The sequence below is a fragment of the Rhamphochromis sp. 'chilingali' genome (genome assembly GCF_963969265.1).
Source record: "Rhamphochromis sp. 'chilingali' genome assembly, chromosome: 12".
In the NCBI taxonomy this organism is placed as follows: Eukaryota; Metazoa; Chordata; class Actinopteri; order Cichliformes; family Cichlidae; genus Rhamphochromis; species Rhamphochromis sp. 'chilingali'.
Window position 1 is genome coordinate 24,790,123 of NC_137939.1, and position 26,372 is coordinate 24,816,494.

The 26,372-nt window shown below is 40.3% G+C and overlaps 3 protein-coding genes across 8 annotated transcripts; 2 read left to right on the forward strand and 1 right to left on the reverse strand.

Annotated features, from left to right (window-relative positions):
* The first annotated feature begins 790 nt into the window (after positions 1–790).
* On the forward strand, positions 791–13,851 carry LOC308406828 (transcriptional regulator QRICH1-like). 2 transcript variants are annotated; one of them, XM_080898070.1, is made up of 12 exons: positions 791–1,016; positions 2,584–2,859; positions 2,939–3,034; positions 3,122–3,262; positions 3,348–4,127; positions 4,220–4,397; positions 4,519–4,673; positions 4,794–4,908; positions 10,547–10,655; positions 10,885–11,033; positions 11,134–11,224; positions 12,495–13,851. In XM_080898070.1, the coding sequence occupies exons 2-12, from the start codon at positions 2,605–2,607 to the stop codon at positions 12,679–12,681; spliced, it is 2,256 nt and encodes a 751-aa protein (XP_080754196.1). In that variant the 5' UTR covers positions 791–1,016; positions 2,584–2,604; the 3' UTR covers positions 12,682–13,851. The 2 variants fall into 2 exon arrangements, with proteins under 2 accessions (XP_080754196.1, XP_080754197.1); XM_080898071.1 differs by having other exon boundaries at positions 3,348–4,115.
* A 142-nt stretch (positions 13,852–13,993) lies between these two features.
* On the reverse strand, positions 13,994–17,917 carry LOC308406831 (receptor-type tyrosine-protein phosphatase V-like). 2 transcript variants are annotated; one of them, XM_080898075.1, is made up of 11 exons: positions 17,716–17,917; positions 17,229–17,308; positions 16,807–16,906; positions 16,633–16,723; positions 16,466–16,542; positions 16,243–16,377; positions 15,499–15,621; positions 15,214–15,374; positions 14,988–15,123; positions 14,522–14,583; positions 13,994–14,444 (listed from the first exon to the last, which is right to left on the reverse strand). In XM_080898075.1, exons 2-11 carry the CDS (start codon positions 17,231–17,233, stop codon positions 14,213–14,215), a joined length of 1,122 nt encoding a protein of 373 aa, XP_080754201.1. In that variant the 5' UTR covers positions 17,234–17,308; positions 17,716–17,917; the 3' UTR covers positions 13,994–14,212. The 2 variants fall into 2 exon arrangements, with proteins under 2 accessions (XP_080754201.1, XP_080754200.1); XM_080898074.1 differs by having other exon boundaries at positions 13,994–14,447; positions 17,716–17,899.
* A 1,329-nt stretch (positions 17,918–19,246) lies between these two features.
* LOC308407287 (uncharacterized protein) lies at positions 19,247–26,372 on the forward strand. 4 transcript variants are annotated; one of them, XM_080898853.1, is made up of 8 exons: positions 19,247–19,637; positions 20,398–20,481; positions 20,577–20,680; positions 20,778–20,995; positions 22,784–22,854; positions 24,463–24,540; positions 24,968–25,111; positions 25,877–26,372. In XM_080898853.1, exons 1-8 carry the CDS (start codon positions 19,599–19,601, stop codon positions 26,057–26,059), a joined length of 921 nt encoding a protein of 306 aa, XP_080754979.1. In that variant the 5' UTR covers positions 19,247–19,598; the 3' UTR covers positions 26,060–26,372. The 4 variants fall into 4 exon arrangements, with proteins under 4 accessions (XP_080754979.1, XP_080754980.1, XP_080754981.1 ...); XM_080898854.1 differs by having other exon boundaries at positions 19,248–19,637; positions 22,784–22,842; XM_080898855.1 differs by lacking the exon at positions 24,463–24,540 and having other exon boundaries at positions 19,248–19,637.

Here is a 26,372-nt window from a genome sequence, read left to right on the forward strand (position 1 = left end):
ATTGTCCAGTATAGCCACTGTCCTTCCTCTTCACATGTCCAAACCATCTCAGCCTTGCCTCTTTATCACCAAACTGCTTAACCCGAGTTGTCCCTCTTATGTGCTCATTTCTAATCTTGTCCATCCTGGTCACTCCCGATCTTAGCATCTTCAATCCTGCCACCTGCAGCTCTCGCCTTCCTGGATATTCTTCTTCCATCTGAAAACATAGTCCACGGAGACTCCTGACCTAATTTGTCAACCTGTCCATCATCACTGCAAATAAAGAGAGCCAATTCCTGATGTAATCCCATCACCACCTTGAACCCATCTAGCCTTTGACCACTGTCTCACTATAAGACACACTAACCAAGCAAAGTAGTATAAAAAGTAAAAGGATGTTACGTATTGGTACAGACTCCAACCTTCATTCTCCTCCACTTTTCTAGTAAGAGAAAACTGAAGCATACAATTAAGAAGATGTGGTCCATAACAAATGTCCGTGTGGGAGCAGCAGACCATGCTGAAGAGCAGTGCGTGGGAATTAACCCTCAGTTGCCCAGAGCCCTCTGAATACCACCCAGGTATTCAGCACATCTCCGTGGGACCACCTTAAAAGATTGAGAAGCCAGTGAACCACTAGGAGCGTCTGTCTGGTATAACTGTGTTTTAAGGTGGACTGACATCTACTTGATCTTGCCAGCTACCTCCACTGTGTGTGTCGCCTTTAACAGACAACCCTAGAAGTGTCAGTTACCGCGATATCTTGAAGAGGAGATCCCGCGATAGCACGACCGAGTTGCAACTCGTTTGCTTATTGGTCTGAGGGTACTGTTGTAAGATGGCGCCCAACGAAATATGAGTGGTCTACAGAAAGAAAAACTGCAGCTAACCATCTAACGAAAATCGAGGGGAAATAAAGAATAACCCAGCCACAGAAAACACCGAAATCACTTCGATTTCCTGCTTGTTGTAAGAGGAGTGGCGTTTCGAGGGCAGAGAAGCGGCTCAGACCTCGGCCCGGTTGAGGAAGAGAGGTAGCTAACGCGCCCGCTAACGTTAGCCTGCTGGCTTTAGAGAAAACAGAAAAAATGTAGTCGGTGTAACGTTACCGATACAAGAGAGCTAGCCGAGCTGCCGCTGCTTCCTGTTTAGATGTCGCCCGCGTGGATGCCGACGTGTGCCTGTTTGTGTGCACGGTGGCGTTTATACGCGTTTCCAAACACAGCTGTGACTGCATCTGATTTGCAAACAACACGCGGCTAGTTAGCAGTGCACCTGGCTAACCTAGCGCCTTGTGTAATCAGCTGTTAGATTGGCTGCTTTCAAAATATCGACCCATACGTTTAATAATAACATAGTTACTGTTTAAAACTTGCATCTTTTCCTTATGCAGCGCTTTCCATCGGTGGCTTGAATACTGCATCAGATTTGGAAAGTGACCGCGCTTTTGTCCCAGCTCGTTTTCAGTCAGTCAGAATTAACCCTTTCCTATTACTATCGCTGTGCGCTGCAGCTGGACAGTGAGCTGTAGGTCAGTTTGTAAACACTAGTGAAACCGATGCCAGCGCAGCGATTATCATCTTCTGTATTTAATGCATTTGAGAAATGAATGGAGAAGTGTATTGTACCGATTTTAAGAATAAGGGTGATGTGCAAAGCTGTAAAATATAAAAGGGATAAACATGATAGGCCGTACTTTGAAGATACGGGAAAGAGTTGTTGAAGCTCTGTTAAAGAGAGGGACCATCGGCGAGCAGCTCTATGACTTCATCCCACGAAAGAGCACTATAGGGTGTTTACCTTGAAGGAGTTGATCACGACGTAATAGAGACGGTTTGCACTGGTGATGGACAGGCTGACAGATGAGGTCAGGCAAGAGTCTCCGTGCACTGTGATGGCAGACGACATTTGTAGTGAGAGCAGGAAACCGGTGGAGGTATGATCTGGAGAGAAGAGGAATGAAAGGCAGTTCAAGGAAGATGGACTACATATGTGTGAATGAGGGGGAGACAGATGAAAAGATGAAGCCGCAAGGAGGAGATGCAGTAAAGGTGGATAGGTTTATATACCTGTGGTGTACCATCCAAAGCAAGGGACAATGCACCATTGAAATGAAGAAGAGAGCACAGGATTTATGATAGAAGGAAGAGTAAAAGACAAGAATTACAAGATGGCTGTGACATCTGCTATGATGGATGGTTTGGAGACACTGGCACTGAAGGACGGGATCAGAAATGAGTGATTCAAGAGGCAAAGTTGGAGAGGTGGTTTGGACATGTGCAGAGGAATAGTTGGTAGACAGGATAAAGGATATTCAGTATGGAGCTGCCAGATGGGAGGAAAAGGGGAGGACCATAGACAAGATTCATGGCTAAAGTGAGGGAGAACATGCAGGGCATTGGTGTGGTGGAGGGGGATGCAAGGACTATGGTTAGATGGAGGAAGATACTCTGCTTTGGCCACCCCAAGAGGGAGCGGCTGAAAAAAAGGATGATCTTTAGTACATCTGTGTTGTCAAGCGTTACTGAAATTTCTGTTCATGTTACTATTAATGGGCTTTGATTTAAAACTGTGCTAAATTAAATTAACTTTCCTTCACAGGAGAGAAAACTGTCAGCAGCGATGAATAACTCACTGGACGGTACAGGCTCCTATGAGGAGCTAGTTAGGCAGAAAGCTCGTAGCATTCCTCAGCATCGCATGAAGGAGTTCCTGGAGTCCCTGGCCAGCAAAGGTCCAGACGCCCTGCAAGAGTTCAGCCAACAAAGCGGAGACACTACAACCACTACCACTACTATGGTGTACCAGCAAGAGACTAACTGCATCTACACAGACAGCACAGAGGTGGCAGGGTCATTGCTTGAGCTGGCATGTCCGGTAAATAACTACTCTAAATGATTAAAACCCAGTCTTTAAAAAGATTAAAAAATGAAGATTGGACTGCTTTCTGATGCAGGTGCAGGTGCAGGTCCAGCCACAGCAGCAACAGATACAGGAGAACACGTCTCAGCAGCAGCCTGTGCAACAGAATACAGAGCAGCAGATAGTACAGGTCTGTACTTCTATTAGGTCTTTGTGCTGTGTATATCATTAAACTTGTTAATAATTAATTTCCCGAACTGCTGGCTTTTATTTTCAGGTGCAGATCCAGGGTCAGCAGCAAGGTCAGATGCTGGGCCAGGTTCTTCAAGTGCCCTCTGGCTCCCATCAACAGCTACAAGGTGTGACTACTGCACAGCTGATTCAGTCTGGGGAGCTTACAGAAGAGCAGCACCAACAAGTAAGTACAAAACAAATTCTCAGGATTGCAAATATTTAGTCAGTCACTTTGAATTTAATATTTTTCATCTTTACACTGGTATTAGCTGCAAGCGCAGTTGGTGGCAGCTGTTGCAGGGGGACAGCAGATCCAAATTCAGACAGTGGGGGCCCTCTCTCCCACCCAGCATCAAGACAGTGCAGAGAGGAGAGTAATGGGAACTACAGTTGCCACATCTCAGGGGGCAGGTGTCCTCCAGCCAGCTAAGAAGCGTAAAGTGGACATGCCCATCACTGTTTCCTATGCCCTACCTGCCCAGCAGGTAGCCACAGTCCTGGCTATCCCTCAGGCACAAGGTCAGCAGCAAAGTTATGTATCTCTGCGGCCAGACCTCCTAACTGTGGACAGCTCCCACCTTTACAGTGCCACAGGTACTATTACCAGTCCCACAGGGGAGACCTGGACCATCCCTGTGTATTCTGCACCCACTGCATCTGGAGGCCGTGAGCAGGTAACGCATATTGCCATCCCACAGGAGGCTTATGGAACAGTGCAAGTTGCGGGAACAAACACTACAACAATGCCAACACAAGTTACTATTGAAAATGACAAGCTGAAAATCCCTGCCAGCCAAAGCCAGACAGCACAGGCTGTTTCCAGCATAACAAGCTCTGGAGCCATGGGAAGCCAGGAAGAAGTGGTGCACACGCTGGCCGCAAACACACTGTTCCCTGCTCAGTTGATGAATGGAAACATCCACATCCCCGTGGCAGTACAGGGCTACTCAAATGCTACACAGTCCCTTATTTGGGACCCACAGCAGCAGGTGCTGCATACACAGGGGTTGACAGGACAGGACGCACAGCAGCTACAGGTAATAACACAGGTATTCAGCTATGTTTATTTTCACTTTGAAATGTAGATATGGTAGTCCTCAGTGATTGAGATAACATTGTTTATGTGCTTATGCCTATGCAGGGTCAGACAGTTGTAGCAGAGGTAGATGGTCAAGGCCAGCAGCAGGTGCAGGTGCAGGAACTGCTGCTGCCTGCTACTTTGAAGCCAGAGGAGGGGCTGGAGGTGTGGCGGCTTTGGGCTCAGCGTAAAAATGCAGAATTGGACAAATCAGACAAAAATAAACTTGCGCCAATTGGCAGTAAGTGTGCATACCCAGTGATTATACATGAGTTAAAATGTTTAGATAAGGCATGTGTTGCCATTTCCTTTTCTTTCTTTTTTTTTATTCCCAGTCACTTTTTTTGTTTTGTGTATTTTAGGACGGCAGGCCCTGCGTTTTCAGGAGGATTTGGTGTCATGTGCAGTTGCTGAGCTCTGTATGGGTCTCTCTTTGATGACAACAGAGGCCCGGGGACTGGAAGGGGAGACTTATGAGGCTGATGTTCTTTACTATGTTTTTCTGTGCATACAAAAAGTAAGTTCACTGTGCAGGCTTGCCCCTTATCTTCATATCTTCACCCGTTAAATATTTGTTGATCTTTATCTGGTGTGTTAATACAATTGACTCCTCCTTTTTTCTTTTTTCTTCTTACAGTACATGTTTGATAATGGTCGTGTGGATGACATTTTCTCAGATCAGTACTACACCCGCTTTGCTCAGAGTCTACACCAGATCCTGGAGCCTTGGAGGCCATCTGTCCATCCACTAGGTGAGAGCAGCACGTGTTTACCAAAGCTCAGCTGTTTTCACACATGAACTCAGGATGGTGTCAGAGAATCAGCCTGGGATAATATACTAAGTTGCTATATCTCACGGGTAGCACAGCAGAAGATAATCTGCTTCAGATACATTCTCACTATTGGAATCCTTTGTTTGGATTAGGTGAAAGAGCGTGCATGAGTCAGTGCACAGTGCCTCCTTGGCTTGGTGTAAATTTTCCAGACAATTACTTGTGCTTTTCTCACATGGGTGCAATTGGACGTTACACAGATTTTGCACTAATGAGGTGGTGGTGTAAAGACAGCTTAATGTCTCATCTGACATTTGCATTTTTTCTGTTTGGTAATGTCTAGAAAAGCTCAGTGTAGTGCAAACGGTTCTAGTGTGTCTGTATTTACTTAGGCTCAGGGACCTGCCAGGCTTGCAGCACACTGGCAGAAACCCTGAACTAGAGCTTGACTAATACAGGATCTTTTAAGACCGATACCCCTATTTGGTGATTTAATAATCTGTCAGCCAATTTTTTTTTTTTTCACAAATCATAAACATATTTCCCAAATATTTGTTATGTGCAGTTACTTATGAGTCTTTACTAAGATAAGATCACAGTGCAGTTTAAAAATAAGCTTAACTTCGTCACGGGACTAGTCGTTTAGGCTCTGATCAATACATTAAGATCAGCTGGTTGTTGTTTGCAGTGTTCCAAGTATATTTTTCTAACAGGGCAAATGGCAGAGTGCCCTCTGGTGGATAAGCTATGCAACATAATAAACACACAGCATTTTCTTCATATCTCTTCTTTACATTTTTCATTTTTATTTATTGGTTGTTATAAATGCTGATAGTGATATATTAAAACCTAGCAAAAATCAACAGATATATCATACAGGCTCTGACCTGAACTGCATATTAATTTAACTGCTGCTGTGGTCATGTTAAGAGCAGAATGTAATATACCTAGGGCTGCTCAATTAATCGAATTTTAATCACGATTACGATCTGGGCTTTCAACGATCATTAAAAATGACTGAGCCGATTATTAGCCCCTCCCTAATTTATCCGCGACACCTTAAAGGCCGGTCCGTGAAAATATTGTCGGGCATAAACCGGTCCGTGGCGCAAAAAAGGTTGGAGACCGCTGATTAAGAGGACCCGAGGGAAGCTCGGAAAGCTAAGCAGAAGTTATTTGGAGAGTGACTGCCGTTGGTTGAAAAGAGAGTTTAAAAAAAAAAAACTTCAGTGGTGTTGCACACTTTTTTATATAATTTTTTTAAAGTCATTGTTAACCCTTTAAAGCCGGTCAGAGCAGCACGCTCCGTTTTGTGTAACTATTTTTAAATCCCTGTAGAACCTGAACCGTGTAAGCTAGCACAATAATTTGTTTTGCATATGAAACCGGAGGAGTTGTACTTACATCTTATGCCATCAGCTTGTCCTCGGTCACGGTTTCGTTCCACATATAGCTTTGCAAAAATTGCATAAAAAGCGCTTGCAGGAACAAAAACATAATATTCCAGAAACACGCTTTGCCGATCCGATCAGCTGTTCGTAACACTTCCCACATTGAAATGATGCACATGCTGTTTTCTTTGCAAATCTGCATCATAGGATTGTTTTTTGTTTTTCCTGCAGTATATAAAAATTGCTGTATCTCCAAAATAAAACTATGAAGACACTCAAAATAAATTTCCTGTGGTGGGAAACTATTTTTTGCAACTTTATTGTATTTAAAGTTTTGAGGGATAAACCTCTTAAATTTCTCCAAGTAGAAATATATGTAAACAAAACAAAAGCGATTTTCAAATTTTTTTGTAGTTTATTGCACTTTTTTGCAATTTATGTAATTACTATGGACTTAATGCATACATATTATTAAAATATGGGCTATAACAGTTGTATTGATGTATAGCAACTTGAAATGCTCCCACAAATGGCACTACAGCATGTAAAAAAATAATATAAGCTCTGGTGGACTTGGTTTATAGTAGGTCTTAAAGGGTTAAATAAATATCGTCAAATAATCGTGATCTCAATTTCAGTGAAAATAATCGTGATTATCATTTTTGCCATAATCGAGCAGCCCTAAATATACCTAACAAGATGTTCTACATACAGATGCTTGTTATTTTAAAAGTCTGATCTCTGTTCTGTTTATTGTTACAACATTCTAATCCATAGTTTTCATGTGATGTCAGAGCAGGTACTTGTCCACCTGGCAGGCAAAATGGTCCTGTGCGGTCCCTTGACCTCTTCTGTGGGACTTTGGGCTATCGGATGCATTAAGCAACATTTGTTTATAGCTGCCAGAATGGTGTAGAGTATGGCACCGACAGGTCAAATTGCACCAATCCCTGCTTCTCCACAGCAACCCAGACTGTCAGTGGTGGCTCATGTAAACTGTAGCAATGATCTACCTGACGTTGGAAAAACACTCAGTCAGCTTTACTGTTATGACACGACATTAATGTGACAAATTAATCCTAGTGTAACTTTTCTCAACTCAACAAAATGTAAGATTTATGTGTTGTAGTTGTTTTTTTTTTTGTTTTTTTTGGGGGGGGGGGTTGAGCTAGCTATGTAGCGCTTACCTTTGCGTTAATTAGGGCTGAACGATTATGGAAAATAATCTAATTGCGATTTTTTTTGCCCCAATATTGCGATTGCGATGCGATATGCGATTATTTTTTAAGGTCTTTGTCTTCTGTATTATTAAACAAAGACAAGCAATACATCATATAGTATGGCCAATACTATATTACATTAATTTTAAACTGTTCTTTCCTGGAAGACAGACCTCTGTTATGATGACATGAGGTGATGCATGAATTGATGACTGACATTTTTATTTAACTTCTTCAATCACAACAGTATATTTGAACATACACAATAGTTTATTTTTAGCTTACAAACATCTGAGCATAAAGTGCTGACAAGGAACCCTGGTGTAAACATTAAAATGAAAGTCAGTACAATGTGCAGATTGCAGAAATATACATAAAAAAAATCAGTGGCTTTACCACACTCAGTTTTTCGACATCTGTGAACTACTAGACAGTCATTCAATTAAAAAATAATATTAAATAAATAAAACTAATAAATAAAAAATACACACATCTTACTGATCTCTGCAGTCAGTAACATTACACATAAAGTGCAAACATAATAGCAATTGTATAAACACACACACAAACACGCCTTTAAAGTTTAAAGGTGTGAAATTGGACGGTCTAGCCTTCTGATTAGCGTCACCGCTGTCTCGGTGGAGTTTAATAAACTCGGCCGTCTGCTTCTTGCTATCTAAAATATAACCAGACACTGGTGTAAATTCTCGACTGTCTCATACTTCTGTTTAATAAGTTTTCTGTTTGACGTTTAGTCAGCTGTGTGAAAACCAAGGAGGAACCCACCCGGGGGATTAATAAAGTTTTATTTTATCTAATCTAATAACTTTAATCTCAGCCAAACCGATTTACTCACGAACAAACAAAACACTGAAAAAAGCCCAACAATAACATTTTTAGGTTGTCTAAGTGACTTATATATTACGTTTAACCCGAGCAGCGAAACTCCGCGGTGATCTGAAAATGATGTGCCGGGAGTTGTGCCGTTCTCGGCCGCATCAGTAATCCTCGAGCTCCCGGCTAGCTGTCGAGCTGGTGAGTAGCAGACGCCTCTGAAAACGTCGAAGCACTTTTGCAAATATGGGATATCTTGATAAACCGAGCAGATATTTGATGTTTACACAACTACTTTCTCGCCTGAAAATATGTTAAAAGTTTATTTTGTGACCCAGAAAGATTAGTATGAGTAATTTTAAAACTTAGTAGCGGCCGCCATTGCTGGAAACTGGAGTTTGGCTGGGCCGCGCTATGAATTCTGGGATATGGTAGTAATTTGGACAGCCTTATAATCGCAGTATAATCGCAGCCTTTGCGGTTAGAAAATTGCACTTGATCATGTCGCGATATTATCGCAAATGCGATATATCGTTCAGCCCTAGCGTTAATTCTGAAAAATTTCTTGTTCTTCACCTCTCACATGACAGAATTATTTACCCATCCAGATCAAAATACATGTAGATGTACACACCTTGAAAGCTTTTATCCCGGTGATAGATTCTTTACACGTAGATGTCAACAAACTGCATCTGTGTGAGAGATGTCGCCACTTTTATGGACTTGAATAAAGCTGCCAGAACAGAATATTTATTCCATAAAATTTACATAAGTAGTCTTGGCTTGAGATTCAAGAGAGTCAATAAACCTCTTGCCCCGCAGTACTGCCAACTGTCCACTATTGGCCGTTACAATGGAGCCATGCTTGCCCACCAGAGTAGTGAATTGGTCATTCAATTGAAAACGATGTATAGAATAAAATGAAGTGATGCTATTTTAAATCCAAGTCAGCTTCACTGGACCATCATATTGTTATGCATTATGGTGTTATACATTACAATTTTTAAATGTATAAGAGAAAGGTGACATGGTGACCTCAAGTCAGCGGTCCCCAACCCCCGGGCCTCGGAGTCGTCTGGTAAAAGGCCGCGAGAGTTGAGGCTCAGGTGTGAAATGTATGGTTTTCAGGGTTTTTATCGGTTTTCAGCGTTATTTTGTTATCGTTTTGATTGTTAACTCAGTTTTCCTGGAACTTTTCACGTGTGTTATGACTAAATCTTCTTTTTTTCGGTACCGGTACTAGTTTTATTTTGTTGTATTTATCCGCGACACATTAAAGGCCGGTCCGTGAAAATATTGTCGGACATAAACCGGTCTGTGGCGCAAAAAAGGTTGGAGACCGCTGCCTTAGGTCACATAGTAAGATGATAGGTATGTGGATTGTATAGAATTTTTTTGCTACATCAATTTCAAGTATTTATAGCTTCTTTTCTGGAAAATTCATATTTGAAGCTTTGTTGTGTGTCATGGCTTCAACTTCGTGTTTTGTCAGAATCAGTTTTATTGATCAAATGTTTGTCTGCTGAAAGATCTCGATTCAGTTCCTTTTGAACTCTTAATTGAAGGTAGATTTAAATTCTGATCAGATGTCAGTGTAATTTGTAACTTCACTGATTGGCAAAGCATGTAAATGTAAGGTGGCAATTCAGTTTATTTTTTAAGTTCCAGACCTCCAACTGTTGATCTGGGCTTTGTTTCTTAGATCTATAAACTTTCTAATTGCAGTTACCATAAAGTTTTGTTCGTGGTGGTTATAAGGCGATGAAGCACCTTTTTTGTTTTAAAAAAATTTTTTTTAAAAAAGACCACACAGGTCCTCTAATGCAGCGGTCCCCAACCCCCGGGCCTCGGACCGGTACCGGTCCGTGAGTCGTTTGGTACGGGCCGCGAGAGTTGAGGCTCAGGTGTGAAATGTATGGTTTTCAGGATTTTATCGGTTTTCAGCGTTATTTTGTCATCGTTTTTATCGTTAACTCTGTTTTCCTGGGTCTTTTCACGTGTGTTATGAATAAATCTTCTTTTTTTCGATACCGGTACTAGTTTTATTTTGTTGTATTTATCCGCGACACCTTAAAGGCCAGTCCGTGAAAATATTGTCGGGCATAAACGGTCCGTGGCGCAAAAAAGGTTGGGGACCGCTGCTCTAATGTGTTCTTTGTCCTCTCCTGACAGGTTATGTTATTCCCAGTCATGTGACAGAGGAGATGTTGTGGGAATGTAAACAACTAGGAGCTCATTCTCCCTCGACACTGCTAACAACTTTAATGTTCTTCAATACCAAGTGAGTACCAAGTTAGGTGCTCTGAAGTGTTATGCTTACTGGAGTAACTTTATGTGGTTGTCTCATGCTTAAGTGGGCATGATAAACCCCTGTAAATAAGAGATACTCTTCATCTACAGCACAAATAACTCTTAACCCACAGAGCTACAAAATACTAAACGAGATTCTGCACCCTCCTGTACTGGCTTCATGGTTGCTTGCAATTCCTTTTTTTTTTCTGTTTCTACAGGTATTTCCACCTGAAAACAGTGGATCAGCATCTAAAAGTCGCCTTTTCAAAGGTGCTCAGGCACACCCGGAAGAGTCCCAACAATCCTAAAGATAAGAGCACCAGCATTAGATACCTAAAGTCGACAGAAAGGTTCATAGGGCAGAAAGGTAAGAGCATGCTGGGATTGCATTTGTGCTGCATTTCACAGGAAACCTTGATTCTAAGGACAAACTAATGGAGACTGTATGAACACTTTTTTTTTTTCAGTGACAGATGATATGTACTCAGAGCAGCTTGAGGACCCTGAGAACCCACTGCGGTGCCCCATCAAACTCTATGATTTCTACCTCTTCAAATGGTAAATGCAAAACACTATGAAGGACACTGAAGGGAATCGGTGAATGAGATATTAAGAAGTGTAAAATGTTACCTCAAAGAGATAATCTATGTAACCAGTAAAAAGTAAATACATTTTAAACAATGTGGTGCTTTTCATGCTTTTTCACTCTGGCCGTGGTTAGTGGTTGCCTCCTTTAAATAAAACTGCATTTCTGTTAATCATATGGGAAGCGGAGTATATAGAGCAGTTTGTGCTGAGGTTCTTAAAGGTGTGAGAACACTGTTGCTAGGCAACTGACAAAATATATATATGCTATATAACTTTTCTCTTGCTCTTCTCTCCAAAAGGTGACTAATTTTTTGTTTCCTACTTTTGAGCATTACCAGTGATAAAAGCTACAAATGTTTGGCTTTCGTTGGCATTACATTGCAGTGGCACTCCATTGTTAACAAATGTTATGTTATTAATATCACATTAATATGTGATTTTGGTACCTTTTTTATTTCAGGAAATGGTGAAAATTCTTGGATTCAAGGGGCTGTATGGATATTGTCTTTTTTGTATTTATGGACTTTCAAAATTTGCAGTTATATGATCCCAAACTGTGCTCTGTAATCAGTATGTGTACCGTAATTCACAAGATTAATGCCTGGATTTCAAACTGACCCCACACCGAGCATAAACTCCAGGGGATTTTTTTTTTTTTTAATGTACATTTGCCAGAGGTGACTGGGGATGACTGTTGTGCTAGACTCCTTAACTACTCTGGGCTTTTAATCGTTATTAGTCCATGCAGTACAGCCAACCAATGACAACAAAACTTATTTTTCTTTCTGTACTTCACATATTCATGAGAATTGTGATCAGATCATGAGCCAGATGAGCTACTGACGTTCTGGTTCCTCTTAAGGTTTACCAGAGAAGCGAGAGTACACCTGTGCCTCTCCACTGTTCTGATTGTGACACAGTGTGTTACACTTGGTTAATTTAGCTTATTTAATTTATTTGACATATTACTAAATTTAAGATTGTGGACATTGTTGTGTACTGTTTTGAGCATATAAGGTACTCTGGACAAGTTGAATCTTACCTGCTGTCCTGTTAAAAGGTAAAAATCTGTTGTGAAAGCAATCCTCACCACTAAACCTTTTGCCTCTGTTCCCACACAGAAAAGAATTGTATGCAGTTTTTTTTTTTTTTGTAAGGGGGGGAATAAAACGAAACTTTGATTTGTTATATGAAGCGTTTCCTGAAAATGTCCTCACCATGTCCTCTTTGTCTCTTTCAGTCCACAGAGTGCTAAAGGTCGTAATGACACCTTCTACCTGACACCTGAGCCCGTGGTGGCTCCAAATAGCCCCATCTGGTACTCAACTCAGCCAATCCCAAAAGAACAGCTGGAGCAGATGCTCGCCCGCATCCTTGTTGTTCGTGAAATCCAGGAAGCCATTAACATGTCCGAGAACGTGCACTAGTTGGACTGAAGGAGAATGAAAAACGAACTCAGCTCTTCTTTCTTCACCAAGCCTTTGATTGCTCTTTATGAGTAGTTTTGTATACTCTCACACCCTCCTGTGGTCTTTAAGGGTGGCATGTATTGTATATGTTTATTTTCATTATGTGTCAGCATATCTCACACATACGGACTGTAAATACACGTACAACCAATAGATTGTTTGTCTTACTGAGGCAATCATTTTTTTTTGTTTTGGCCAAAGGATTTAGTATCTAATCTTTTTATTGGACCTGAACTCTAATTTAAGTGTTATTTTTAACTGTTGGTTCTCTTTACCAACAGTCTGGAACAGCTTAATAATAATTTTCTTTCCTGTTTTGTTTTAACCTGTAATATATTTCATATATATATTTTCACTGGGGTTGGCCTGCGCTATGCTGCTTTTCTTAGACATCTCTTTTTTGTTGCTTTAGTTTTCCTCTTTTGCCTTGGTCACTATTAAGTGTCACAGTGAATACCTCAGTGGTATTAAAACTGCATTAAGTAGCCAAACGTAGGCTAAGAGCTCATTTTCAAGTTGTGGGAGTTCTTTGTGTTTTACTCTTGCCTGTCTGGAACTGAGTTTTAATGCACACACTCTGAATTGGGAGGTGACTTACATTGTTTGCTTAAACCGCAGCACCACCTGTCGGACTCGCTCAGCAGCATCAAATAGGAGGACTTTAATCTGCTCCTGTTTTGATTGCAACAATGCGTCACTGCTCTGCTCGCATTTGCTACACGCTGGAGGTGCGGTTTTGGATGCTGACTGCTGCTGGACCTTCTTTTCTTCCCAAAATTCACCTGACGAGGCATCTGTTGTATTATACATGTCTATTACAGGAGAGGTGAAAGACTCTAAAAAAGTGGGTTAGCCGTTAATGTTCTATAATGTACAAAACTCATGCCTCCTTCATGTACTGTAATAGGTTCATCTAAGGAGAATGGCAGTGCCTGGGTGTTTTTTGAAACATGACCTTTTTGTACAGCCACTATACCATGTGTCTGCCTTTCTAGCCAGTCCAGTATGAAGTCTGCACATGCGTCTTTAAGTACCGATAGCCTGCATTGTGTGATTATAAGATGATGCACAATGATTTTTCAGGAAAAACAAAGAGCTGAATAAAAGTCATCTTACAATGGCACTTTATCAGTAGTCACAATAAAAATAAAAACTTTAAAAATGAGATAGAAAGACATGCTGTGCTAACATTAAATATTTTGTCAGTAACTTGTAGTATGTGCCAGTATATACAGGTACCAGCCTCAATATTTTTTTGCCACGATAGGTAGGGTAACAGGTTTGACCTGATTTCTTCTTCCTTGAATTCATTCTCTTCTAATGACGATAGAAGCTGCTCTTTCTTTTATCTGCATGTTGTCAGGCCAGTTTTCTGCCTGCAGGGCCCGACCGCATACAGTATACACGTCCTTCTGTCTGAGCTGATGTATGATGGCAAAATTTTTTATGTAGTCTTTCTTTACATATATACATCTTCCAGCATGCCTGTTCAGTTGAAGTGTGTGGCTGGATTGAGCAGTGAAGAGGAAGGAAGTAATCGCCTCAGTAGGTTGCCCGGGTTTAAAATCTGCTGCATTGTGTTCTGTGGTGGGTCAGCTGCAGGTTTCTGTCGGGGTTGGTGACGGTGGCTCCTCCCCGATCGCGCTCTCCGTGCTGAGGAGCTCTTAGGCCGATCCTGGATGTCGTTGTTGGCATTTAAACTGGCTCTCTGGATCTGTGAGCTCCTATAAACAACAAGTTCCCACTTAGAAGTCGCAATACAATACAGAGATAAATGATACACTTCCACCATGCTCACCATGCTGAGGTTCCTCCACTGAGCCAGTGTAACAGACACTGATGAACAAACACGTACTGCTCCTGAATAGACACAGAACAATGGGAAAATTATGTGGATGCTCATCCTTATATTTGGCATGACTCAAAAGTGCGCAAAATGTGCAGATTAGTAATAAATACAAGTATGTATTTTAATACTTGCAATGCCTCATTACATATCAAGATTAATTTAATATTAATAATCTATGACATTAGATTTCTTATGTTTGATGACCTTGTACGGGTGAGCAGACTTGGGGCGTACAGAAAGTACTTCGTTTAGCTGCAGTTAGGCTGTACTTGTACTTAAGTATTTCCATTTTACTTGTACTTTATATTTTAACCAGACATTAATCAATTTAATCTGGCGTAGCTTTCATTTTCAGATCAAGATCTAAAAGACAGAACATCTGATCAATTTATAAAATATGAAAAGAAGGACTGACCAGAGTCTGGACCATCCACATTCGATGCAGACGAAGGTCCTGCACAGCAGCCTTGATATCTGGCCGGATACCCCTCGCACACAGTTGTTGCAGCCAGAGCAGTGTTACAAATGTTCCTGTCCGGCCAATACCTGCACTGAAATCACAAAAACAATTCACCATTTGACTGATAATTCATTATAAACGACAAGAACAATACTGACAAAGACATTGTTAGAGGTCACACCTGCAGTGCACCACAGCCGGTCCCATACGAGGAATGGTTTCCAAATGCTGCCGCACATGCTCAGTGAAGACGCAGAGAGTAGATGGGCTCTTAGGGACTCCCCTGTCAGGCCAGGAGGGGTAGTAATAGTGTGTGATTATCCTGTCTGTTGGACAGTCTCTCTGAAACACAAACACCATAAGCGTTTATCTCTTTGATGGATTACAGGTATGGTCAATGCACACAGGAGTACGCTGCGGCAGGTTAAAGAGGGCACAGAGCATAATGCATGCGTCTTTCACTTACATGCCGGAGGTTAATGGTGGTGATAAAATAATCTGGCCCTTGTTTGCGAGTCACTGTTGTGACTTGGATGAGTCCATGATAAACTGTCCCTGGGTCCAGTGGCCAGTACTTGTCACAGAAAACCTGCACACAAAGAATGAATTGATAAGTTTAGAGCAAATGTCCTCTTTATCTATGTAAGTGAATGTGAATCCTCTAGAATAACCAGGTTACCTGCATTAACTGATCAGCTCCAACTATCAGTCTAATTATATTATAGACTGGACGTCATATTATCTGCCGCTAATGCCATTAATCCTGTGGTCCACATACTTTTCCATTTGCTGAATATTTAATGTACTTTTAGCTAAAACAGTGCACAGATTTATATGTAAGTTTGGGTCATTCTTCTTTGCAACATAGGTAAAAGTCTGAGCATATTAAAAAATTATATAGATAAACAATCGATTTAATTTTTAAGTTGTACATGGTTTATTTTCACTTTGTTTTAATTAAATAATTTGGCATACAACACTGAATGTCATAAATAAATAAATTGCCTACATATTAATTTATCTTTTTAGTCTTTATATACCATTTATTTATTTATTCAAGAAATGAATAAATAAATGGTTTGTTTGTTTTTTTGAAGTTCTAATGTAACAATAAAATAAGCTTCACACACACACACACACACACACACACACACACACACACCTACACACACCTACACACACAAACACAAAATGAGTAAGTGTCTCTCACTATGTCTTTGTGTTTCAGAGCTGTCACCATGACAACAATCCTGACGTTTTGCTCCCACACCATCCTCCAGAAGTCAGCTATGGTGTTGGGCAAAGGACCCTGGGTGCAAATGAAGTCTCTTTCTGATCCTCCACCCTGAATGCAGGCACACATTTAACAACCGGTGCAGACAGATGTAGGTAGGAAGAAGTGATTGAAGTTGAGGAAGTAAATGAGATCTTACAGGCACAAAGTTTGCATTGATGTAGTCGGTGTGTGGATAGGAGTTTTGAACAGAGAGCCTGACCCGACAGTGATCATCTACAACCAGATGTGGAAAAACAGACAAAAGTTTGAAATGTTGCTACGCATTCTTGTTATTCTTTGTATTATAAGAGGCATTGCACTTACACGGTAAAATGAATGGGTATCTGTTCTTTTCCCTGTTGACCTCAGAGTCCCCAGCCCTGGTGGGGAGATCTTTTCCAACTTCACTGAGCTCCTGCATGGACCCACAGACATTAACATGCATGAAAGCACAATCATAAATCTGTTTGCATTTCAAGCTTTAGACTTAAGAGTTACCTCAAACTCCCGTTTAAAGCCTCTGTAGCTATTAGCAGCCAATGCCTGGCACTGCAAATTAAACTCCTGCAAAATTTGCGCTCTTGGGAGAGTTTGCACCCTGTAAAAGACAACTTTTTAAAGAAAAACTAAAAATAACTTATCACTGTGTAACTAACAGTTAACCTTTCTCTTTTTTTTTTGTCATTGTCCTATATTCATGATAGAACAGCTGACCAGCTGTTGTAAACATTAACGTGTGAGGAAAATGCTCCCAGTAAACATACTTTACTTTACACATTCTTTAAAATGTCACAGACAGGAGTAGAATGTAGTGTTTTTCTTTTTTGTCTTGTATTGGATTAGAAAAATGTACAACATCATCAAGTATAGTCTCTCAGCTGATATTCTCATGATCCTATAAGCACTCTTTATATCCTTACCTCATGTCTTTTCAGGAAATCCCGCACTTTAAAAAAAAAAGTTGAGCGTCAATATCACTAAGATGACTCTAGTTTTGATCCTGTAAAAGAAAGAAAAACAAACAAGATAAATTAAGAACAGAATGTTAAAAACTAAAAACTGAAAGCGGTCAACACTGTGTTTACCTTTTGTTTCCCCCTCTCCTCCCACCTCATCCACTAAAACTAATTGTACCTTTGCAAGATAGACAGCTGACACCAGGAAACAGTTTTGGTTTTTCAGAAATTATTAGTTTTGTACAAAAAGCGTCTCTTCCTATTGCCACAAGACAAAAGGCCGTGCTGGCGTGTCGAGCACAGCCCAGCATTCACACTGAACAATTAGTATTACTCAGCTGACAAGAAGAAAAACCTGCTCCAACAAGTTGTCAACCCCAAACACCCAACAGCAGAAGCACAAAACACAGTCCCAGAAGCTTTAGTGTCTTGTATTTTTTTTCAGGCTTACCTTTGTAAATGGGCCTCAGATAAATGTTTTAAGTCCGCCACGGTCCGCTGAAGAAAAAGAGTAAAATACTACAGTTCTCCAAGGTATCTTAAAGGTGTCTGCTTTTAATTATGTTCCCTCTGTCCGTCTCTGTCCCTCTTTCTCTTCAGGCAGGAAGAAGTGGGAAGGGTTAGGGACAGTGGGTGGAGAGAGGAACACTAAATTTCAGAGGAAGGATGTCAGTATACCACAGCGATTCTTTGAATACATCATAAAATTCCTTGTACCTGAGAGACAAAATGTTCTCACTTCTAGTAAACCTCTAAACGTAATCTTCTTAGTACAAATCTACAGGCAGATAGATAGGTAGGTAGTGAGGTAGGTAGGGAGGGAGGGAGGTAAGTAGGTAGGTAGGTAGATAGGGAGTTTCCAGTGCAAGCTTGACATATGACGTGTAAAATTTAGTTGGCTAATTTTTAGAACGTCAGCAATAATCTCAATCAGATTTTCCCTGACACTTACATTTCAGTTTATCACTATTTCTGGGATATCTTGGCTGGCTTATTTCAAGCATTCTACTTGTGTTCTGTAGTTCAAATGCTTGTCCCATTACCCAGTCTGTGCTAAGCTTAAGGTCGTGAACTGCTATGCTGATTTTGAATACTTTGTTCACTCTCTGAATGCAAAGGGCTCTGAGGTAGCAAAACAGCCTCAAACTATGATATTCCCTCAGTCATGCTTCACTGCTGGGAGAAGGGTTAGGTGCTGATCTGTGAACATGTCTCTGTTTTACTCTAAACACAGTACTGTGCATATGCCCAAAAACTTTTGTCTCATCGTTCTGTCCACACTTTCCCAGAATGGTTGCAGATCATCCAGATGGTCTTTTGCTAAATTGGGATAATGATGTATATTTTTTTCTTTTCGAGCAGAGTGGTTTCCTTTATTTGTGTATGGTGACCACTAAATAAAGAGTTCAGCAGTTTGCTCAGATGGACTCGTGACTTGTTGAGGGTGTATACTGCCTCCTGCGTTATGACACCCAGCAAAAGCTCTACCTGCACTGCAAGGATTATTTTTTTCATAGTGTGATCTTTGCAGAATATCCACACAAAGGTAGAGCAGCAACATTCCCGAAGTTCCTTCATTTGTAGCCAGTTTATCTTTTTGTGGACTTATGAACACCTGCGTCTTTAGAAATGCAGCTGCAGCCTTTTCCAGCTTTGTGCATGTAGAACTGCACAAAACTGGAGAAAAGCTGCAGCTTTTACTTATACTTCTTCAATCCACACATCAAATTTCATTTTCATTACTTTGAAAAAGTTGTCAGTACAGATGTTAACAGCCCCTAAAAACAGTAAGGCAGGAAATGGTTACTGTTACTGACTCCCCCCCCCATTACAACTATTTGTGTGTGTCAGACCACATCTTATCATTTATCAGTTTGTAAATCCTGATAATCTAAGGGTTTAGAGTCGTTCACATGCATATAATACATGGACTGCGCCTGCGTGGTTTCAGGAGAAACGCCCGATTTTCTTTCTTCTTTTTTTTTTTCTTCTGTTTTTGATAAGCCTGTGCGACCGTAGGCTCAACCTGATTGGGTCATTTTACAAAAAGGAAGTGAAAACATGTTGCGCTTTTCCGAGCACGATTAACTAAGGGCACGCAGGATATTTGTGGACAATGTGAAATAAGTAACTGCACGCTAAACCCTTTTTACCAGCTGCAGGCCAGCTCTTACAGCGTGCGAGAGCTGGAAATGCAAAAGGTTCACTTTACATATGGACACTCGGGATTCATTTGAGAGCTCAGACGCCGCTTCCTGGTTTGTTGGACGCAAAGAGAAATAAAAGTCCGCGTGTCATTCATAAAGATAAGCCAGACTCTGCAGAGGGGCAGAAATGGATCAAGCACGACCCCAAACCACACAGGAAAGCAAGGTAAAAGAAACAAACGTGCAAAACCCCCCTCGGAATTATGAGTTACAAACGGTAAGCTGTCAAAATGCACTTCTTGTGCGCATGCTTTGAGTGTCGTAGACTCGACTGACCTTTCCTTTTTTTTTTTTTTTTTCCAATCATTTCCAATAAGAATAAAGGAATCAAAATGTCAGGAAATGACACAAGCAGTACTGCTGCGATATCTGAAAAACTCCAAATATAACAGGAAGGAAGACTCGTTTGTAAGCACAGGGGGCACTATTTAAAATCTTGTTAATTTTCCAGAAAGCCAGTGATACAAATAAGCGTCAATATTTTATTTCACCTACAAGAGTCTTTTCCCCCCTTAAATGTGTGAAATGTTTGATTGAATGTGGTATAGCAAGGTTTTCCTGTCCTGATCTCAGAACTCCAAAAACGAAATCGAAAGTGTTCCGGATAGATGACATTGTGTTTAAAGCTCCGCGTGGAGATACTTAATCCATTACTATTACTTCTTCTTAGGGAGTGGCGTTTGTTACTAATAATAATAATTATCATTATTATAATCAACTTGTTTGTCCACTTAGAAAATTTAGTCACGTCAATCTCATTTTAGTATATAGATTTAATTTTAGTTAAAATGCTGCAAATATAAGAAGCTTAAATGTCAAATATTTAGGAATTTATTATTTCCCAGACTAATTCATCTCTTATAAAATCATGTCCTACTTTTATGTAACACCCTTATAACTGTGATTAACTGTGATGCTGTCTTCAGGGGTCAGTGTCACAGCGGTACAAGGAACACAGTGATGACTCCACTGACAAAAGGGCTACCGACAACACTGTGTTTCCGGCTAAGGTACATCGTGTTTAATAACAAAAACCAAAAAGCTTTATAGATTGTTCTTGTAAAACACCAGATTGTGATGACTTGGGTAACCCCTGTCAATTCAGGATGAGAAGAGGGCGATCAGAAGAGTGCGAAGTCCATCCAGACCGAGGGCATGGTTGTCCACTTCTTACAAACCAAAGTTTGCAGGGTGGTTCCACAAGCCTCGGTAAGAATGCCTAGGTGGGAACTGGGAGTACTGATACCTAGCCTGAGAATCATTTTGTCTGCTCTGACATCTTTTTTTAACCCCCTAAATGATGCAGTTTTACAAGGGATGACCATGCATTCCACAAAGCCGGCTTTGGCACCCAGCGGCACCACCACACGAGCCACTGGGCTTACGTCCACCGGAGAGATCACTTCCATTCTAAACTTCACCACATTCCACTGAAGGAAAGGGTCAGGCTGAAGGAGCAGGAGAAGGAGAAGTACAAGCGGAGAGAGAGCACCGAAGGAAGCTCATCTCCAAAGCAAGAAAACAGTAAGTTCTACAGAAGAGGTCTGTGATAATACAGACGGTTATAGCACACAAACACACTGCCTTTGTTTTATTTAAACAGTTACACAGACATAAAGTCAGGACTTGTGCAAGGTGTTTATTACATGTGAAGGTCATAAAAAATATACGTGAGGCCCATAAAGACATGTCTTAAAGACTTTGGCGTGGAACAAATTCGACTGTTATTAATAATTCAGCTTCCAGTATTCTTCTTGCTTGATTTCCATATGATGGAAATCTTAAACAAAAGCATTTTTTTTTTTTACATCTTTAAACTTTAAACTTTAGTTTGTGACTATCAGAAGGTGCGCATTAAATAACACTGATGGTAAAATACAGTGTAAGCTATGAAAGTCTGAAGTCATTACTATTTAATGTCCAAACAATCATGTTTGAAATATTGCAAACCACATGGTGTTAAGCTGTATGGATTTATTTGGAGATACTGTGGCTAATTGGGACAAAATTCTTGTAGTCAAGTGGAAAATCGCAGTCGAGGAATATGACGTTCAGCAATCGGATATCTTTAGATGTCAGCTTTCTTTATGGCCACGCCATTTATTTTCAGCACCGTCAGTGGGAGAACAGGCTCTTTTGTACTTGTAAATAGTGGTCAGGCACATGGCAGAGCTAGAAAAACACTACAAACCACTCGATGAAACAAATAACCCTCTGACACAACGAGAAATCAAGCGCTGTAAACATGAAAAAGATGTCACTGTCATTGCCTTTCCCTCCTGGATTTCTTATCATGTTCACACATAATCCACAGTGTACTGCACAAGCTGTACACGTCCCTCTTTGCACTATAAAATAACCACTGGGTGGCAGTATAGGCAAGCAGAGGCAGATGCACATATTCAGAAGCACTTTGCATTACAAATATTTGGAGGGCATTTGCTCATTGTGTATCTGCTGGTTGGTAGGTAGTCACACTCTGGTAGCAACAAACCAACGTTACATAATGCTGATAACTAAGGAACTTTTATTGGACTCAATAGATGGATTATGTCATATGGCCTGCTGACAGTGTAACTGTGTGATTTAGTTAGTCAGATAGAACAGATTAATTACTTACTTCATCATTTTGTGACATAGGAAGTAAATGGCAGAGGTTTAAAATATCTTGTGGTCATGTTCCGCTCAGTTTTAACACTAACTGTGAAGTCCACGTTTCCTGTTTTGTTGTTAGTATAAAGCGGTATGCTTTGTTTCTGTTTAACGGGTGAGCTACTGTATGTTTTTATTTTGCACGCAGGCACTGTATCTGCGTGCACACTGCAGCACTGTGGAGGTGTGTGTTTGTGTATGTGTGAGTACTGAACAGGTTTGTTTTTTGTTTTTTTTTGTTAGTGTGTGTGCGCGCGCCTGAGTGATGGTGCGATGATGGTGACTCATCGCTGATTTGTGTGTATATATGAGTGCGAGAGAGAGGAAAAAGAGAGGGAGCGACTAGCCAGCGGTATATAATGAGCCATGACAAAGCTATTGCCTCACATAGGGACGCTGCAGCCAAACAATGCAGTCCAAAATCACATAAATGTCAGCAGATTCTGCCAAAACTTTCTCTGATTCCAGATCCTGATACTTAGAACAAAAAAAACAAAACAAAGCAGAAGGAGGCATAAGAATAGCGTAAATGACGACTAAAAGATAGGGTACTCTGGGAATAGGAAAAAAAGGGGGCCCGATTTGGTATAAGATAGTGGACATAACATTTCTTTCCCCCTTCTGTTCTGTGTTGACCTCGTGTTTTTTCTGTTTTTCCAGCTACTAGACCTTTCACTTCAAGGTCCTCCTCCAGTAGAGACAAGGACATGCAGTTCACCGTAAGTTCACCTGTAAGAATGGTGCTCTGCTATATATATATATGTATATATATATATATATATATATATATATATATATATATATATATATATATATATATATGTGTATATATATGTGTATGTATATATATATATATATATATATATATATATATATATATATATATATATATATGTGTATGTGTGTATATATATATATATATATATATATATATATATATATATATATATATATATATATATATATATATGTATATGTGTGTATATATATGTATGTATATATATATATATATATATATATATATATATGTGTGTGTGTATATATATATGTATGTATATATATATATATATATATATATGTGTGTGTGTGTATATATATATATATATATATATATATATGTATGTGTGTGTGTGTGTATATATATATATATATATATATATATATATATATGTGTGTGTGTGTATATATATATATATATATATGTGTGTGTGTGTGTATATATATATATATATATATATATATATATATATATGTATATATGTATGTATATATATATAAACTATTGCCACACTTACTTAATTTGTCTTTTTAAAGACTATTAATTAGCAACTGGACCAATAATGTGAAATAACTGTTGCTACCATCTCAAATGTGAGAATATTACTTATACATTTAACTTTGTTATAAATTTGGGAGTATTTTTTGAGACAAAAATTAGTATTTAAAAGCGTTTTCTTGTGTTGTTTTACATTGTGAAGCGCTTGCTATTCAGTTTTTTAATATTTTGTATGTCGATTGAGTTATTACAGTCAAAACTGGCAGCTTAGTTGATAATAATGATCTAAAAAAAGAATCAATAGATTAAGCCATAGTGTGAATCTTTGGTTTTCTGTCATGTGTTTGTTGCAAATAAGGGCTTCCACTTGCAGCTCTTTTCATCATCATATTATCTGCACACCGTTTTCCTCATTAATCTCCTGCTCTACAATGCCAGAAAGAGCTGAAAAATGCACATTTTCGAAGTAAAGAGCAAGATTCCCCCCTGCCCCTGTTTATCGATCAATTAAAGTAGTAACATGTGGGTGTCCGGGTAGATGGTGTGTTTGTTTGCTCATCCAACGTGAGCTCAGGGCGTAGACTCAAATGCAGAAAGCCCAGGTGCTGCAGAAAGGCCTGAAATCAAATAGTTGCATAAATCTCTTGGCTGACCTAAGCACAGCATGGAGCAGAGCAGCACATGATGAATCACAGCTGGTTGCTGCTGCAGTGAAGTTGAAGTGAAAAGGGAAGAGGTGGAAATGTTGGTGTTTATAGACCTGTAGTTTGGGGTCACCACTTTGCAAGACTTCTGGTTAGAGGCTGTTGTTCTCTCTCTAGTGCAAGTTTCTTTGTAGATTCTTTTTTAAATTCACATTAACAGCTAATTAAGTAAAAAGCCATATACACTTGTTATGATTGAGTTTCTATCATTATATTGTCTTTTATTTATTTTTTTGGGTTGGGTGGGGAAGAAGAGCTGGGCATCACCAGAGAGACCTTTTAAAGCGACATTTAAAAAGTTACTCAACAGTCACTTGAAGTTTTGCTCTTCACTGCGTCTTTTTCTGCGGGTTGTTTAGGTAGAGTGGTGGCCCCATGATCGGAAGGTCGGGGGTTCGATTCCCCTGAACAGCTACCCTGAGGTACCCCTGAGCAAGGTACCGTCCCTACACACTGCTCCCCGGGCGCCCAATGGCTGCCCACTGCTTCACTGAGTGAATGGGTTAAATGCAGAGAGGGATTTTCCCCACGGGGACCAATAAAGTACACTTTCTTTCTTCTTAATTGTGAGTACAAGTGTGGCCATTACTGAACTGCACTTTTTTGTTGTGTATTTCTGCCCCTGAACTCAGTCAGAAGAGTTGACAAATGAAGAATTTGCTTGCCTCTGTGTTAAAAGTTAACATGTGGCGCTACGCTTTATTATCTACCGGTCATAAGCAGCTCGTTCATCATCAGTGTTTGCTTCCATGTCATTGGCTAACTATCTGAATACTACAGCCCAACTGCTGCCTCTAATTTTCTTGTTTTTCTTCCCTTTGCTTTCTTTCTTTCTCCCTTTTATTTCAATTTCTGATTCGCCAGAGCAACAGGAATCAAAGCAGGGAGAGAGATCACAAGGGGACAAAAAGCAAAGAACGAAGCGGAGAGAGGGAGCTCCCTTCAACTGTGAGCCAGACGGCGGCACGAGACAGAGCCATCCAACAGAAGAGGAAAGAGATAGATGAGGTGGATGGAGTGCCCTTACACTCACACACACATGCACATTCACACGCACATACACGTGTTGGGAGAAGGGGTAGCTATAAACAGAAAAGTAAAGATAAGAAAAGCCGGGATTAGAGCGAGAGTGACGGAGGGAAGATCTGAGGAAAGCGCCAGGAGACGTGAGACAAGGAAAAAAGATTTGTTTGTTGTAGTATAAACATTAGTTTTGAAATGCAGAGCCAGAGGCAACATGAGTCTCATTACTGGCTTCTCTTTGCCAGGCCTGACAAAGAAGGTTTTATTCACTATTTTACATGATAGATGGTGTTATTCTTTCTCGTTATTCTTATTTTTATTTCTCTAATTGATCCTCAATGTAAAGTGAGGCCGGCTCACCTGTATCACAGGCAACGTGCTTTAATGCCGCCTTCAATGTGACAGACGTCACTTGAGGTTCTGCTTATCTGTGTTTGTATGAGAGAGTGTACGCGTGCTTCCACCCACTTGACGGAAAAGATGGCCTCTTGCTTTTCATATCTCCATGGTTGCAGGATTATAGAAGCACTGCAAGAAAAAAACAGTCTGGCAACAGGTAGCTGATGCAAAAATGTCCACAGAACTCTGTACGCACACGTGTGCGCACATATAGATTGTGAGCAGTCAGCGTGCGAGCATTTCGGTGGAATAATCCATTCAATGTAATTGAAAATGCACTCTTCCTTTCCTCCAACAATCCCACTTTGTCCCCCTCTTTGTCCTAAAACCATGATTGCATTTGTCTTTCAGGCGTACTATCAGGAGTGTGAAATGTTTGGCTTTGTAGTAAAGATGCTGATTAAAAAGGATCCATCTCTGGAGCGTCCCATCCAGTCCTCTTTACAGCAGAACCTCCGGGACATCGGCAAACGCTGCGTAGAAGCAATGGAGAAATTTATCGAGGACTACGACTCCAGGGAGCTGTCACACTGATCAGACACGCCATGCTGCCTGTGTTCTTAGTCTTTTAAAGTGCTGAGAACTTGATTTGATTTATTGCTGCTTTTTTCTTATTTGTAATAATCTTGTGCATTGCTGTCTGCTGCTTGGATAATAGTCCCCTCTGTCTGCAGTGTAATTCTGAACACTGGTGAAAACGTTTTAATTATGCTTGTTATTTTGAAAATGTGCTGGTGATGATGACGATGCACTGGTTGTATTGCTTTAAAAAGGTCTCATATAGACTGAGATATATTTTGACATAATTTATTTTTGCTTGCAATAAATTTGTTTACAGCATTTTAAA

What these genes read in the sequence shown, in the direction of transcription:
- LOC308406828 (XM_080898070.1), top strand. Translation starts at nt 2,605, where the DNA reads ATGAATAACTCACTGGACGGTACAGGCTCCTATGAGGAGCTAGTTAGG. An exon ending in TGCTTGAGCTGGCATGTCCG is followed by an intron (nt 2,860 to 2,938) that starts GTAAATAACTAC and finishes TTTCTGATGCAG; the next exon opens with GTGCAGGTGCAGGTCCAGCC. An exon ending in CAGAAGAGCAGCACCAACAA is followed by an intron (nt 3,263 to 3,347) that starts GTAAGTACAAAA and finishes CACTGGTATTAG; the next exon opens with CTGCAAGCGCAGTTGGTGGC.
- LOC308406831 (XM_080898074.1), bottom strand. An exon ending in CCGGCTGTGGTGCACTGCAG is followed by an intron (nt 15,124 to 15,213) that starts GTGTGACCTCTA and finishes TTGTGATTTCAG; the next exon opens with TGCAGGTATTGGCCGGACAG. An exon ending in TGTGGATGGTCCAGACTCTG is followed by an intron (nt 14,584 to 14,987) that starts GTCAGTCCTTCT and finishes GTGTCTATTCAG; the next exon opens with GAGCAGTACGTGTTTGTTCA.
- LOC308407287 (XM_080898853.1), top strand. Translation starts at nt 19,599, where the DNA reads ATGGATCAAGCACGACCCCAAACCACACAGGAAAGCAAG. An exon ending in ACACTGTGTTTCCGGCTAAG is followed by an intron (nt 20,482 to 20,576) that starts GTACATCGTGTT and finishes CTGTCAATTCAG; the next exon opens with GATGAGAAGAGGGCGATCAG. An exon ending in ATCTCCAAAGCAAGAAAACA is followed by an intron (nt 20,996 to 22,783) that starts GTAAGTTCTACA and finishes CTGTTTTTCCAG; the next exon opens with CTACTAGACCTTTCACTTCA.